At 39.7% G+C, this 15,843-nt stretch overlaps 1 protein-coding gene across 1 annotated transcript in view; it reads right to left on the bottom strand.

Annotated features, from left to right (window-relative positions):
* Window positions 1-10,467: 10,467 nt before the first annotated feature.
* The window catches only part of DCAF5 (DDB1 and CUL4 associated factor 5), a 51,281-nt gene continuing 45,905 nt past the window's right edge, over window positions 10,468-15,843 (bottom strand). Inside the window, exon 9 of the mRNA XM_007424562.4 lies at window positions 10,468-14,775. Within this exon, the coding sequence (XP_007424624.1) occupies window positions 12,997-14,775 (1,779 nt within the window). The 3' untranslated portion in view covers window positions 10,468-12,996. The remainder of the gene's footprint in view (window positions 14,776-15,843) is intronic.

Below are 15,843 nucleotides of genomic sequence, written 5' to 3'. Positions count from 1 at the left end.
AGTGGTGGCATCACAGCTTCAAAGGGTTCTGGAGGAAACGGATTATCTGGACCCTTTTCAGTCAGGTTTCAGGCCCGGATATGGAACGGAAATGGCATTGGTCGCACTTATGGATGACCACTGGAGGAAGTGAGATGGTGGAAGTGCGACCATCCTTGCTCTCCTTGACCTCTCAGTGGCTTTTGATACCGCCAACCATGGTATCCTTTTGGGACAGCTCAGGGAATTGGGGGTGGGTGGCATGGTTCTGTGCTGGTTCACCTCCTTTCTCCAGGGCCGATCCCAATTGGTGGTGATAGGGAGCAAGAGGTCCCATCCTCGGCCCCTCATTTGTGGGGTGCCACAGGGTTCGGTTCTCTCCCTGCTCCTTTTTAACATCTACATGAAACCACTGGGCGAGATCATCTGCCATCATTGGATGAGGTATCATCAATATGCGGATGATACTCAATTATACATCTCCATCCCAGGTGAGGTAAGTGATGCCGTGACCGCCCTTTTGCGGTGCCTGGAGGCTGTAAGGGTCTGAATGGGGAACAACAGGCTTCAGCTGTACCCTGGTAAGACGGAGTGGCTGTGGGTTAATGGCTCCTTTGTATCTGGGACTTTGTTATCTTTGGTGCTGGATGGGGTAGGACTGCCCCAAACAGACCCAGTGCATAATCTGGGGGTCCTCCTGGACTCACTGCTCCTGCTCGAAGAGTAGGTGGCAGCCGTGGCCAGGAGGGCCTTTGCACAACTTCGGGTTGTGCATCAGTTACTCCCTTTCCTGGATCAGGATGCCCTTCAAACGGTCATTCACACCCTTGTTATCTCCCATATAGACTACTGCGATGCGCTCCATGTGGGGCTACCCTTGAAGAGTATCCGGAAGCTATAGCTAGTCCAGAATGCAGCCGCGCGGGCTATTTTTGGAGCCCAAGAAGGGCTCATGTAACACCGTTGCTTCTAGTTTGCTTCTGGGTTCAATTCAAGGTGTTGGTTATCACCTTTAAAGCCCTACATGGCATGGGACCAGGTTACCTAAGGGACCGTCTCTTCCCCATGACTTCAACCTGTCCCACCCAATCACACAGGGAGGGCATGCTTTGGACCCCCTCAGTAAAAGAACTTCGATTAGCAGGGTCCTGAAGGCAGGCCTTCTCTGCTGTAGCCCCCGCCCTTTGGAATATCTTGCCCCCAGAGGTGAGATTGGCCGCTTCACTCCTGGCCTTCCGGAGAGATCTGAAGACCTGGCTCTGCCATTTGGCCTGGCGTGAGGAGGGAAGACACCAAGCGTGGAGATGGCTAGCCCCTTAGAGGCCTGTCTGCAGCTCTGGAAACCATCAGCCTCTTGGACTTTTTCTTTTCTTTTGGTAATGCTTTGTATAGTTTTTATGTTTTATGTAATTTTGTATATATTTATTGTTTTAACAGATCTTGTGAGCCACCCAGAGTCCCCCATTAGGGGGAGATGGGCGGAGATAAAATGAATGAATGAATGAATGAATGAATGAATGAATGAATGAATGAATGAATGAATTTTGCTTGCTGGAAGCTGACTGGGAAGGTTGCAAATGGTGATCACGTGACCCTGGGACGTTGCAATCATCATAAGTGCAAGCTGGTTGCCAAGTGCCTGGATCGTGATCACATGACCATGGGGGAGCTGCAACGGTTGTAATTGTAAGGACCAGTTGTAAGTCCCTTTGTTCAGCACTGTTGTACCTTCAAACAGTCACTAAATGAATGTTCATTAAGTGAGGACTATCTGTATAACCTAAGTTCCTTGAAATGTTGTAGAGGATGCTGTCATACACTGTTGGATAACAAGGACAACTAAACAGAGGCATTAATGATACTTTAGTCTATTCACTGCATTGTGTTAAGCTAAAACTTAAAAAAAGAAATGGTTTAGCAGGTTCACATCCAACAGTAACTCCAGAAAAATGTTTAGAAACAAGTAGGTTGACATTTGTATCTTTACATGCTTTCGACCCCAAGTAACATGTAAAGGTGTAAAGGACACACAGTTTCTATTTAGTGTTAAGACAGTGGACAGAGTGGGAGTCAGTGTTAAAAACCAACTTGTCTTTACTGCATTAGCATCATACAAGCAAAGTCCTGCAGAAGAGGAGTTTCTACCTTCACAGATTTGTTTAGTCTTGAAAGAGCTGCCTGCAGCAGTCACTGAGAGTTTCTAGGCCAGTGTTCCTCAACCTTGGCAACTTGAAGATGTGTGAACTTCAACTCCCAGAATTCTGGGAGCTGAAGTCCACACATCTTCAAACCGCCAAGGTTGAGGAACACTGGTCTAGGCAGTACTCTTAGGATGGTGGGTTTCTATTAATAATCTATTCCAGGCATCTAATAAACTAACAATTTACAAGCCTTTTATAACTATGAGTTACTCAATACTTTCAGTTTATGTCACCATACATCTTGATTGGTTATTCTTCATCTGCCCAGAATGTACTATTCAGCTTGTTTTGGACAGACATTCCTGGTGGTGCGGGGGGGGGGGGGGATCAAAGGGGTGACATCAAAGAATTTGGGTTCAGAATGGGGAAATAATTTCTCTGCTGTATTTCTTTGATTGTTTAAGGGAAGGCTGGGAGTCATTTTGTCCAGTCTCCTTCAGTACCGAGAAAGGGAATGGTGTGGAGGTAGAGTTTCAGAGAAGGGCATGTCAGATCAGAATATCTTTCTGTGCTGAACTGGAGAAATTAATGGGCCCATTAGATCCACAGACTGGAAGTTCTTCAAGGATATTCTAAGGAATCAGTTTTGTAGTTCAAGAGGGCATTTTTCTTTACATTTAGATATCCAAATAGTGTCTTTCTCCAGTAATTTCTCCTGGATCTGATTGTCCTTCTTCAAAATTTGGTAAAAGGTTAGACTACTACCATGTACTTCCCATATTTTCCTACCTGAATATTCAGGTAGTTAAAAAAAATGCATGTAGCCTACAATTAGGAATGGCCATTTTTAATAGATTTTCTCAGGAAGTCCTGATAGCTGCTGGGGCATTTTTTTAAAATTATGTATTAATCAAATTTATATGGCTACCCATCTCACAAAAAGTGCCTCTGCATGTCATACAATTGAATAAAACAATACATTAAAAAAACAGTCATTATAAAAATATAAAAATCATTACTAAAAATTAAAGTATTATTAAAGATGTAAAACATACAAACCACAAGGCATGGAGAGAGTAAATATAGCAACCACAGTGAAGCCATCTAAGAATGTCTCTGGTTTCCTGGGACCTCCAGGCCTGGTGACATAACCAGGTCTTGAGGGACTTCCGGAATATGAACAGGGATGGAGCTAACCTGACTTCGGGGCAAGGGGGAGAATGTTCCATAGGTAGACATCACAGCAGAGAAGGCCTCTTGGGACCCACCAAGTGCAAGTCCCTAGCAGATGGTACCCACAACATGCCTTCTCTGCCAGATCTAATGGGATGGGTTGATGTAATTGGAGAGAGGCGGTCCCTCAGATAACCCGGGCCCATGCCATGAAGGGCTTTAAAGGTTAAAACCAGCACCTTGAACTGGACCTGGAAGCAGACTGGCAGCCAATGCAGCTCACAGAGCAGAGGTGTGACATGTGCTGTTCTAGGGGCACACATAACTGCCCGTGCTGCTGCATTCTGCACCAGTTGAAGCTTCCAGATACTCTTCAAGGGCAGCCCCATGTAGAGCACTTTACAGTAGTCCAATCTGGAGGTGACTAGGGCATGAGTGACTGTGAGCAGAGCATCCCAATCCAGGAAGGGGTGCAACAACACAAAGCTGTGCAAAGGCCCTCCCAGCCATGACTGCCAACTGCATTTTAGCTGCTGAATGCAATTTAAAATGTGATGCTGATGTTTCCCTTTAAAGTTCTATTGCTTGGGTGCCTGAAGATTGTTTGATTCCACATGGTCTGCCCAGTCACTTGCTCATGATGATTTGTAAGGGTTTTGCCCGGTGCCTCTGACTTCTGAAGACCAAGTGGGTGGCTGATGATGTTGGAGAAGGTCTTTTTTCTGGTGATTCCTTGCCTTTAGGATGGCTTTCCCAGTAAAGTTCACCTGGTGCTAGTTTTTTTTTTTTTGCCTTTCTAATGCCAGGCAATCAGATTTTGTTTTTTTTTTTTAATCCTTTTTTTAAAATAGCAATTTTATTAAAAATTATAGTTACAAAAATAAAAACTAATACAAACTAAAAAAAAAGAATAAAAGGAAAAAATAGAAAGTGCAGAAAAGAAAAAATAGAAAAATAGAAAAGAAAAAATAAGAATTTAGTAAAGAAAAAGAAAAATATATAAAGAAATGATTTCCCCTTTCATCACAAGTATAAACAACTTTAGTAATTTATCACCTTCTCTTAAAATACAACAAATGATCTCTTCTTCCCATATTCCAGCTCTTATCCATAAACAAATCCTTAAAGCCTCATTGTTTCAGTCCTGATCAGCAAAAGTCCATTAGGGGTTACCAGAGATAACAACATATCTATTTTAACTTTGATCAGATAAACAACTTTTACTTATAACAATCTTGATATTTAGTCCCTTCAAATAATGTCCTATAACTTGATTTCTTTTCATTTTTTCTTTATCCCTTCTCACAAAATTCTTCAAAGTTAAACCTTTGAAGAATTTTGTGAGAAGGGATAAAGAAAAAATGAAAAGAAATCTACAAGCCTCTTTTGTAAATCCAGTATACAAGGCTCTACAAGCCTCTTTTGTAAATCCAGTATAGGAAAATTATCCAGGTCACTCTCTTGGTTTGTTATTTGTATATCTCTTTTAATTATTAAGACATCAGCCAGTCTTAATTTTGTATGTCCAGTGTAGCATCTTTTTTCCATATCATTCTTGTAGCCTGTCATTTTTAAAGAAACTTTCAGATCAGTCTCAACCTTGTCAGGTAAAACTTGTTTCTCTTTCATAACATCCTTTAAACACAGTCTATCAACAGAGGCAGACACTCTTAAAATTAACTTCTGGGTCCATTGTTCAAAAATATCCTTCAATATGTCCAATGTTAAAATGTTTTGCTTCATTCTGTATTAGTAAGTCCAATTTAAGTGTTATTTTCCTTTAATTGTAATCTTTAGTTCCTTCTGGTTCCCTCTAGTGTCCAAGCTTCAAAGTCTATCATGATTTTTTAAAGAGAATTCAAAACCAAAGCATTTTCTCATGGGAAAGATTCTTATAATTAATTCCAAACTCCTATTTCAAATCCATCTGGGCTCTCAGTCCATTTGTAACTCTCCAAAATCAAAGTTCTAATCACCCTATTGCTGTTTATTCCCCCCCCCCAAAAAGATTTTTTTCAAAGTGTTTAAACTTGCATTTAAAACTTCTTTTGCTAAGTATTAAAGGAAGCTCACCCGGTGCTGTAAAACTTGTCCATCCAAAGGTTCCTAATAGCTGAAAAGCAGGTAAGAAGCAATTTCCGAAAGTGATAAGAAAAGTAAGTATGCGAACCCAGTGTACTTTTGAAAGTGCTGACTGCAGTTTGAGGAAAAAGATGTCTATTCTCTTGTCTCCCAGAGCTTTAAACCCACCAGAGGCTACTGACTTGCAGTCTCCTCACGAGGAGTAACTGTCTGGAGCACTTGTGGGCAATCTCAAGTCCTCTCCTTGTCCAGAGAGGAAGTAATAAGAGTCGATCTACTCCCTGACTCTTCATTCCACTGCAGTTGCTGGCTCCACTTTGAGTGGAGCCATCTTCAGTTCACCATTTCTTCCTCAGAAGTCTCCTTTAAAAAAAAAAAAAAGTGCTATGCATTTTAAAGAAAGCTTTGTTAAGCTGAGGTTTTTGTCTAGCTACCTTTTTAACAAATGCCATTGTTTCCAACTTAGGGCCAACTTTCCAACTTAGGGCCAACAAATATAATTTTAAGCACTTGCATCCTTTTGAAAATGATTTGTTCTTCTCAAGTAGCAATGCTGGTGGTGATCCAGATGAGGACTGCAGCTGCTGAGTTTGCCCATAGTGGGGGGATTTAGTCCCGTATCCCTTGTGCAGTCTTGAGTGAGGTTCCTGAGCTATTATTAGTTATCAGGAAAAATGAACTAAACTAGAGCTTCTTGTGTTATCTTAAGCATAGGTCCTATATATCACTTGCTTCCTCATAGATTATTTTCATGTTGTTTATAATAATACATAAGCATATATAAGAGACAGCAAAACATTCCTTTTCAGCAGTTTCCTATTCTGAAAATACGATTTGGTTAAATGAAGGATTTATTATCCAGGGAAGGGCCCAGTGGGATCAATTAGACTGATGTAAAAAAAAAAATTACAAACCTTGCAACTTGTTAATGTAATTGAACTTCACAATGAATGTTTACAAATCCCATATGGATGCCAATTCTGCCTATTTCTTTTGGTGATGGAAAATCCATCACAAACACAGTGATGGATTTTCTAGTTACCTGGAGTCTGATTTGGTTCACTAAAGACCTAATGAGTTACATCTTAAAAGGTAGTTTTTGAGGTATCTAGTGGGTGTGAATGGAATTTGTGCAAGTATTTATCCAGTTCACCATATATAATTTTCTCTTCTGCTAAAGCTTTACCTTGAATGACTCCAGATGGTGGGATATCATCACTGTTCTTGAGTTGCTATTAAGAGCTACGTCTGCTTTCTTTTAAAGAAATGTTTGACTATAAAAAAAAAAAAAGAAGGCTGCAATTGATTCTGGCATGGAACAGTCCCAAGGAACTGCAATGCTACCTACACTTACCTAAGCTCAGTGGGACTTATTCTGAGTAACTATGGTAATATTGCAATAGGCCAGAACAATGGCTACCTCTCAAATATTTAAAAAAGAAGCACATGCAATCCAAATAGGTTTAATAGGCATCCTCCTTCTTGCCTATTCCATGACTCCTTCTGTGTACTACTCAGGAATTTTCATTAAGAGTCTCTCCAGTATTATTCTATGCTCAAGATGAATATTAGCGACAGGAGCCCCTGAACCAAACGTGATCCCCTTAGGCCAGTGTTGTCCAAACTTGGCCACTTTAAGATGAGTGGACTTCAACTCCCAACTCCCATGGCTGGCTGGGGAATTCTGGGAGTTGAAGTCCACTCATCTTAAAGTGGCCAAGTTTGGACAACACTGCCTTAGGCACTACTGAGTTGTTTCAAAGTGATTGAACAATTTAAACAAGAATTGAATGGCTCTCAGAGGGTACAAAATGTATGTTTTATTAAGAACTAAGACCTAGTACAGATTCTCCCAATGGTGTACCTTTCAAATGTGTTGGGATTTTAACTCCCAGAATTCCCAATTCATATGGCTGTTGGTATCAAGCCGAGAAAGGTGTCCTAGTGAAAAGCGTCTGCTTGGTTTCTATTCAACTTCAGCCATTTTTATACACCAAAAATACTTCAGTTGGGGCAGGGGGAAAAGGAAGTAGTGAAACAAAACCAAATGAAGAATGAGTCCAAGGTGTCCACCAACTTCAGTAGAGAAATAGATGTTGGTAATAAACCGTGGATTTAATTTAGATTAAATTCAGTGAGCAACAATTATATATGGTATGAATTGGTTAAGTCAGATATTTCAAGTTCTTGCTTCCTTTCTGTGCATATCTAATGCAACCAATATTGATCAACCGTAATTGGAAATTAATATTTGATGTTTGAGCTGCAGGTTTCAAAGGAGGCCTGTCATTTCATATTTTATTTTTAGAAATGCTTCTTTATGCTGTATATCTTATGAAGATCAGTTCCAACTTTTGGGTGCCTCATGCCAAACACTGCTTAATGAGCAGTCTAAATTTCCACCAGCTCAGATATCAAGGGTTTCAGTGGTTGGATTATGTGCCAGAGACATAGATTCTTATGAACTTCATATTCCTTCTGTTGGTTTAAACCAAGCCATCCCCAGCAGTCATTATTCAAGATGCCTTGGGAATTATACTGAAGTCTGATAGCCTGCCTGTGTGATATTAACAGGCCAGCTTTCCAAACCCAGAAGACCTGGCTATATAGTCAGTAATATAAAAAGATGCAGCGTTCTTGAACTCCGCAAGGTGTTTTAAATAAGCTATAAGCTCTTCCACATGCTTCAGTTCATCCCACAAATACACTTATGCTGACATACTTTGCCAAAGCATCAGGTTAGGATTTCACATGCCATAGCTTAGACAAAACTGAGACATAATCCCAGCCAAAGTATCTGGTAAAGAAGCATTTTCAAAACTTGTGTGGTTCCCTAGGAAGCCTTTCACATCTTGCCAGTTCCAAAAGCTAATCATTGGTAAGGCATCCTTGAGTTCTGCAAAGTGCACACACATCCAGCTGTCGGTCTCGGCCACAGACGTTCCAAATTGTTTGGGGGCAGAGAGAGGGGGAAATGTATCTGCAGCTCTTTAAAAAATGCTAAAAGATACTGACTTTTGACTTTTAAGGAGTTCAGAGTTATAGGACTTCTAAGCAAATCTCCCAGCTATTGGCCAATTAAAACTGCATCTGGACCCACTGCATCCTGTGACTGGCACAAAAAATATCATGACTAACTCCGTGTGTGTGTGTGTTTTTTAAATTAGGGCTGTGTTGCGGTTCAGATTCAGTTCATAGCTGCCATGCAATCCTGGGGAAAAGTGTAGTTGCTTTAAGGAGTTGCAAACAAATCGTTGGCTTATGTCCTTGCTTGCTGTGAAGTACCTCTTTGGAATCAAATCTGAAGCATTATCCAAGCCTACTATTCATACGACTGTGTTCCTAAATCTCATTCCTTCTGCTGAACTTGTGGTACCCGTATCTGTCTTCTCTTAACAGACAGAATATACTTTACAGTTTTCTGCTGCTGAGATCTCATGTGGGATGATTTTTTTTTCAAAAGGATCATTATATAGTCAGAAGATCAAGCTTTCAGAGGCATGTGATGAAATTTTATTTAGAAGGGCAAAACCTAAATGCCTGTTGCCATAAAATTGATTTCCACTTTTTAGTATGATTACAATTGTATATACCCACACAGTTGGGCATATTCTAAATGATTTTGCTATCACATTATTTTAGAATCTAAGTGTTAAATAATAGACTTCAGATGAAGTTATCAAACTTATAGCTAATCCTTATATTCTTCAGAACAAATCCATATATATCTTCGCCATCTCACTTGAGTTAATTTTCTTACTTTCAAGGCCACAACTTGGGAAAAAATGCAGTAGTTATGGAATGGAAGGATCCACTTTATCAAAGTTGTGATCCAGGAGCAAAAAAGAACAAGAATCCCCCTTGCAATTAGAACTTTGGCAGTTTTCTTGAAAGTTGAGAGGCTGGCCCAATTCTTCAAATCCTCAACCCAAATCCCATAAAAATTAGCAGCTGACTATTGCCAGGCAGGATGGCCTGAAGATATCCTGCTGAGTATAGTAGATCTAAACTGATTTAAATCCAGTAACTATGACACTGTGGTTTAATGTGACATACAAATGTCACTATGTCCATGTCACTTCAAATACTGAGTACATGTGGCATGATTAAAGTTGCATAGAATTAAAGCTTGTGTTTGTCTACCAATTTAAAGTTAATTTAAATTGGTGCATTCAAAGACCTTTTGACTTGCACTGTAAAAGTCAATTAAATTTCATCAACAGTTTGGATTTTTACACAAGTCTTTCACATCATTTCTGCAATAAACATAGTTGGTTATCAAAAGTATTCTCTTCTACATGGTGAAATGAGGTCCAGATCAACTATACAACCACTGTTTGTTCCTGATTTGGCTCGCTCAGTATTATGGCTCCCAACATTAACCAACTAGATGATAGGAAGTTCTCATCTCTGAGCATGCTGGTGATATACAGTCTCTATTCTTTCAGTATCTGGAAAGTGAGTATCATATCATCTTGAAACATACAAGTGTCCAACTCTAGCCAACATTATTAATTGGTTTCCTTACAGAAAGGTCAGTAATGTGCACATTTTGAAAAAGCTCTTTCCTTCCAAACTGTGTATTTCCCTCAAGTATCTCCTGATAAAGAATCAGTGGCATTTTGATCTTGCAGTATCATGTCTCCTGTAGAGGAAAACAGGAGGGGAAAAAACATGGACAATCTAGTATTCAAGGAACAGAATTTCCTGGTAGGTAGGCTTAGTTGCTACTGCTGAGCAAACTCACAACTTTAAGATAGATGGTTTGCTAGTCTCTGCTCTCCTAGAGAATTACTACTTGATCAATGTCAAAATGAGAAGAAAGGAAGTTATGCTTCAAGATAAAGAATGGATAAGCCCAAATTCTCAGAATATGAATTTATGCTACCAAGAGGATAACCTAGTTTATAATTTTACCGATCAGAAATTTAGTATCCGAAATATTTACTAATGCTATCAAATAACAGGGTGAACAGTTTCTTTTTCAACTGAAATATCAACTTTCACCATTCTCACATTTCTAAAAGGAGAAGTACCCCATTCTTACATCCTTAAATACAACTCATTCTTTGTTTTGTTAATAAATATATATTTGAGTTAGGGTATGTCCTCTATGCCTTTTGGGCTTCTAAGTTCTTGGTTGAATAGCTGTCTATTGCAGGAGTACCTAAGCAGATCAAGTTCATTACCCTCACAGAGAGGTACATTGCACGAAATGTTAAACATCAGTTCATAGGTTTGCAGAAGCACTTCCTTTTTAATTCAGTTTCAAAGGTCCAACAAATTATCATTTTTATTCCCATTCTTAGCACAGTAACTTCAATACATACATGGAACATTTGGCATCTCATTTTATCTTGGTAACATTCCTTGGCTTAGGTTCATAGCAACGATCCAGCAATCTAGAAAGTTCCTATGTGGGGAGTAGGTAGAATAGAGCTTATAGGCACCAATCTACTCCTGGGATCTTCCCTTCTGGTCACCAGGGCTCCCATTTCTCCTAATTTTAAAATATATTTTTATTACGAAATAAATTGAAAAAAGCATGCTGCAGTTCAAAGTGCCAGCCAAGAACACCAGCTTTATCTCCAAGAATGCTTCTCTTTGTCCTCCCCACCCTTACACCATAAGCCTTACAGGCAGGCTTGAAAGGTGAAAATGATGAGTGCCTGGAATGTGGTATTTCATTTGTCAGTATGATTGCTATACCAAAAGAAAAAAGCTGGATTAGTAGAGAGCATTTTAGATGGGGTGGTAGGGATCAATCTCATCTGTTGTCTTCTCGTAAGCAGATATATTTATTAAATTTATATTTATTAAATGCATGTATTATGGCTGCTATATCCACCACAGGAACTATTTTCAGTATAGGCATATTTCTCCCGTGCTTGTCATTTTGTGACAGCCTCCACAAAATGCTTTTTAAATTCCACATATGCTGGTGGCCCCAAAATTTGGCTACCTCTGACCTTTGTGAATAAGAACATGTTATTTTCACTTCAGTGCTAATTCTTCAGTGGTTAACTTAGTATAGCATAATTCTCAGAACACTACATATCCTGTGAATCAACTGGGCCTTGCAATTCTACACAAGCTTCTGTGCAAGTAAATTGAGACGTATTCATTGTGTTTTTTTGGCAATAAAAACATGACCAATAGCTCTGAATCTGTTGATGGGCTCAGTGCCTTAAAAAATTACACAGGTGTCTTTTCCAAAATGGTTCAATATATTCAAAGATATAGACCAAAGATAAATTCAATAGATGTGTAAATATAGGGCATGTGGAAATAGGATTCTTACTGAAGTTATTCCTACCTTTCACTAACAGCAATGCATAACAGGGTGAATACCTATTTTGGCAGGGGCAGTTTTCAGACTGAAGGGGCAAGTACCCCGTCCAAAAGTGAACTGCGCATGCCAACAGTATCTTGGGAAACACACAACTGTCTTCCACTCATCTGAATATGATTGTACCAGCCAGCATAATTAACAGGCAGGTAACATGTAAAAACTGACTGGCAAAGAAAACTATTTAATTGGTGTCCCAGAAGAATTTACCAGATGTCTTCCCTTCAGTATACAACTATTATAAAAAATATATCCACTTTAAGTTGCTATAAAACACAAAGATAGCCCATACACACAAAAATATTTGTTTAATTGGAAACCATACATCAATCTGCACTGTTTGTAATATAGTGCAGGACTGTAAAACGAGGGTGTCTAAAGTCAGGCAACTGTTCCGAATAAGACCAGTTCTTTTAAAAAAATGAAGGAAAAAAAGAATCAGATCTCAAGAATCAGTTCACACTCTGTTAGGCACACCATTATGCATCTTTCTCCTCCTCTGATCTGACTAACCATCTTCTCTAGACTCTGCCATTAATATCACAGATACAAGTCATTTTGTAATTAGATCATAGTCTGGGGGAAGCAAAAGAAGTACAATTCCCATTTAGGATCACATCTCAACAAATTTCAACTGGAAGTGAATCTACTTCCCAACCCATTCAACATGGTTACTATTGTTACTATATGATGGGAGAAAGTTAGTTTGAGAGAAAAAAGAAAGATCATTATGGATGCTACCTTAACAGTCTCTAGTTCAAATAAAACCATTCCCTGCCTCATGTATGAGCAATGGATTACAAGCACATAACAGCTGTTGATGTTACTTCACATACATAAACCATGAGGTTGCTTCGAAACTAAATTCTTCCTTAAGATTTCAGAAGCATGAGAGGTTTTAAAGGCTGCATCCAAATTTGTCTGTTTTCTTAAACAGAAACCACACTCCAAAAAGCATCATTTGTAGGATGTCATTTGCCTATCATTCAACTCAGACTAAAAAACACCCCACAGTATCAACACGCTAAGAATTATTTTTAGGAGAATAAAATGTACAATAGCTACTTTAAGTAGCTAGCTGAACAAACACCACACATCACACAAGAAAAAGTCAACTGTCTGAATCAGTGTTTACTTGAGCAAAACCTTGTAAGGGTACACTATACTCAGTCTTATTTTAAAGAAGTTGATTAGATTTTTATACAACATAGCCCCTGTCAATTTAAAATAGACCCACTGAAGAATGGAATGAAGAGTTGGAAATGCAACATTTCAGAACCAGACTGTGTGTGTTTTCAACTTCTTTTCTGAGGAAGACCTCTCAGAATCTGTATCTTCAAACTCTGCTCTGTGCCTTTTCTGTCGTCCATGGTTTTGTGAGCCATCACTGTCTGCGGGATGCAATTCAGCAACCTCCTCTTTCATGCTCATGCTGTGACTGGAAGAGTCTGTTGCAGATAGGCAACATTCCTTGCGCAATGATGTGCATGTCTGCACAAAGCTGCCTTTATCAACACTTAAGTGTAATTGTCTTCCTTGAGCTTCCTGCTCTACAAAACTCTGTCCATTATTAAGGTAAGGAGAACGAGAGTGTAAGTGGCCATTATTGTAGTTTGTACAGGAATTATCAATGTTCCTATCCTCACTGTCATCCGTTTGGTTTCTAGAGAAATTTCCAGATCCATTACCATTGGCAGGAGTAGAAAATGAATCCTTAGAAACAGCCAGTGGGTTATGGCTGGATGTTGTTTGACAATTCTGGTTATTTTTCTGTTCCACAAATCCTGTAGGTTGATTGCATGACTCCTCAATGCAACTAACTCTTTCCTTGCAAATGGCTTTTCCATTGAGCTTCTTAGCTTCAAAAGAATGATCTACAGACCCACTACTCCCAGTATCTTGGGCTAGGGTTTCCTGATCTTCCACTGGTCGTTGATTATCACATTCACGGTCTTGAATGTTTCTAGAAGTTTCTGCTGGGTTACGATCCTTGAAAATGTCTTTGTTATGGTTTTCAGCAGCAGCAGAATCTTGACTGCTAAGAGCTTTTCTACTAGTTCCTGGTCTTCCCTCACTTTCTCCACCTCCACATGAAGATTCACCATCTTTATTAGCTGTATAAGACATGTAAGAATAATGAAGCCAACGAAAAGCTTTATAGATCTTCCTATCTACCGATTCATTCTCTGAGCAAGGAAAAATCTTCTCTTTACGGACCTCTGTATTTCCAGCACTTCTTTCAGGGGATGAAGCTGGAGAAGGGGAGAGATCATCCACTTTGATTTGCGGATAATCATAAAGGTCTTCACCTATATAGGTACTTGTGTTTCCTGCATTTGCATTAGTCCTTTCTTCCTTTTGTGGCTTCTGTCTTTGTCTACGTCTCAGAGCATTGCGCTGCCTGGTTAAGGCACGTCGCTCATTCAATTCCTCATCATCTTCTGTGCTGCTGCTACTGCTGGAGCTGCTTGAATCATTCTCTTCAGGACTAGGGGACCTTGGTCTTGGGAAAAGATCAGCATCCAGCTCAGTCTCACAGGTGTTTTCATCAGAGTCAGACTCATTGGAAAGGGCTAGGAGGCGTCTGTCTTGATATCTCCTAAGTGCAGATAACCGTTGCTGACGAGAAGCCACAGCTTCTCTGGGTGATGGAGATTCAGTGGATCTCAAAGTTCCCAAGTTATAGGCAGGTTCATCAGATTCTTCTGTCATATGAGGTGGGGAATGACGGAGAGAAGTAGAGGACTCAGATTCACTATAGCCTGAGCGTTCACTTACTCCAGCATGGAACTGCAGGATAGTGCTTTCACTGAGGTCACTGTCGGAGTCAGAACTCCACCCCTCAATTTCCCGACGGACCAAGGAATCAAAGAAGGCCATCATTCGTGGGTCCTCTTGGACTGACTGATTGGCATAATCATGAGACAGGCCACTGCCACTGTTCAATACAAGATTAATGTACTCCTCATGTGTATAGAGACAACGTGAATCATCTTCAATTTTACCATCAAGATCTCCCGTACAACCAGGTTGTCGATAAGGGCTCCAAATCTATAAACAGAAAGAAAAAGTCACTTTATATCCTTGCCACATATTAAGACATTAAAACATTGAAATAAGCAACTTGTATATTTATATCATAATGATTTTAGAGAAATGGTACTGATGTGGTAGGCCTTCAAAGAACACTTATTTTTATTCCATTCCACAGGTACATTCAGATAAAAGATCTTTCCCCACCTGAACTGGAGGATTCACAACTCATAAAAATGCCCTAAGCCAGAAATGAAACACCAGACTGCAGTGCTCTATTTTTATGCAATAAGTGTTTACTGGGGGAGGTGGGGGTGGGGGAAGAGAGAATGCAGAAGGGATGGTTAAAAATGCTTAGCTGCTTTCTGTGTGAAAATCTAGGCACAAACCAAGACACTGGTTTCCCAGGAAACTAGCACTATTTGGATGAAGAAACATGCCATCATGTTTTATGAGACTCCTTGCAGTATTTTGTCAAGCAGTTGCGGACATTCCTATACTATGAGCTGAAAAATGAAAAATACTATAAGCTGAGAAATGTATTGGACACCTCTGTATTTTAGCTCCATTGCAAATGTCCCAGCAAAGTAAAGCATGTGACATTTCTAGTCACGTGTGTCAGTGTCAAAAGGAACAGGGAGTTGTTAGGATTTCCCTGCCCACTAAGAGTCTGATGAATATGCTTAGACTAGCACTATGCATTTTTATAATGAGACAAGCTAAACTACTGCTACCATTCTTTTGCATATGTAGAGCCACTACAATTCCTGAGTGTTATGCTCTTCACCTGACTGTACATAGCTATGCCTAAATAAGGGAATGAATTATACCTGTTGATGCATGTGCTACTCAGTCAACAGCAGCATGAAATATCTGTCTTTGCCGAAATAGTTGGGTACATGAGAGGTAAAAGCACACGGCTTGCTAATGGTAGACATGGTAGTAGTGCACAGATATGCAATGTTAAATATTTGTTTTTAAAAAACTGACAGTTCTGTGGCAGGCCTTGTCACCTTTCATCTGGTTCTTGATGAATTTATGGGCTATCATCTTGGGGAGAAGCAGGAGGATATGGCTATATAGCGT

Source organism: Python bivittatus, unplaced genomic scaffold (assembly GCF_059951505.1).
Source record: "Python bivittatus isolate LINGU-HERP-01145 unplaced genomic scaffold, Pbiv_v1 ctg000480_np1212, whole genome shotgun sequence".
NCBI lineage: Eukaryota > Metazoa > Chordata > Lepidosauria > Squamata > Pythonidae > Python > Python bivittatus.
Note: the sequence above shows the minus strand (reverse complement) of the source record. Positions and strands in the feature narration are given on the sequence as shown.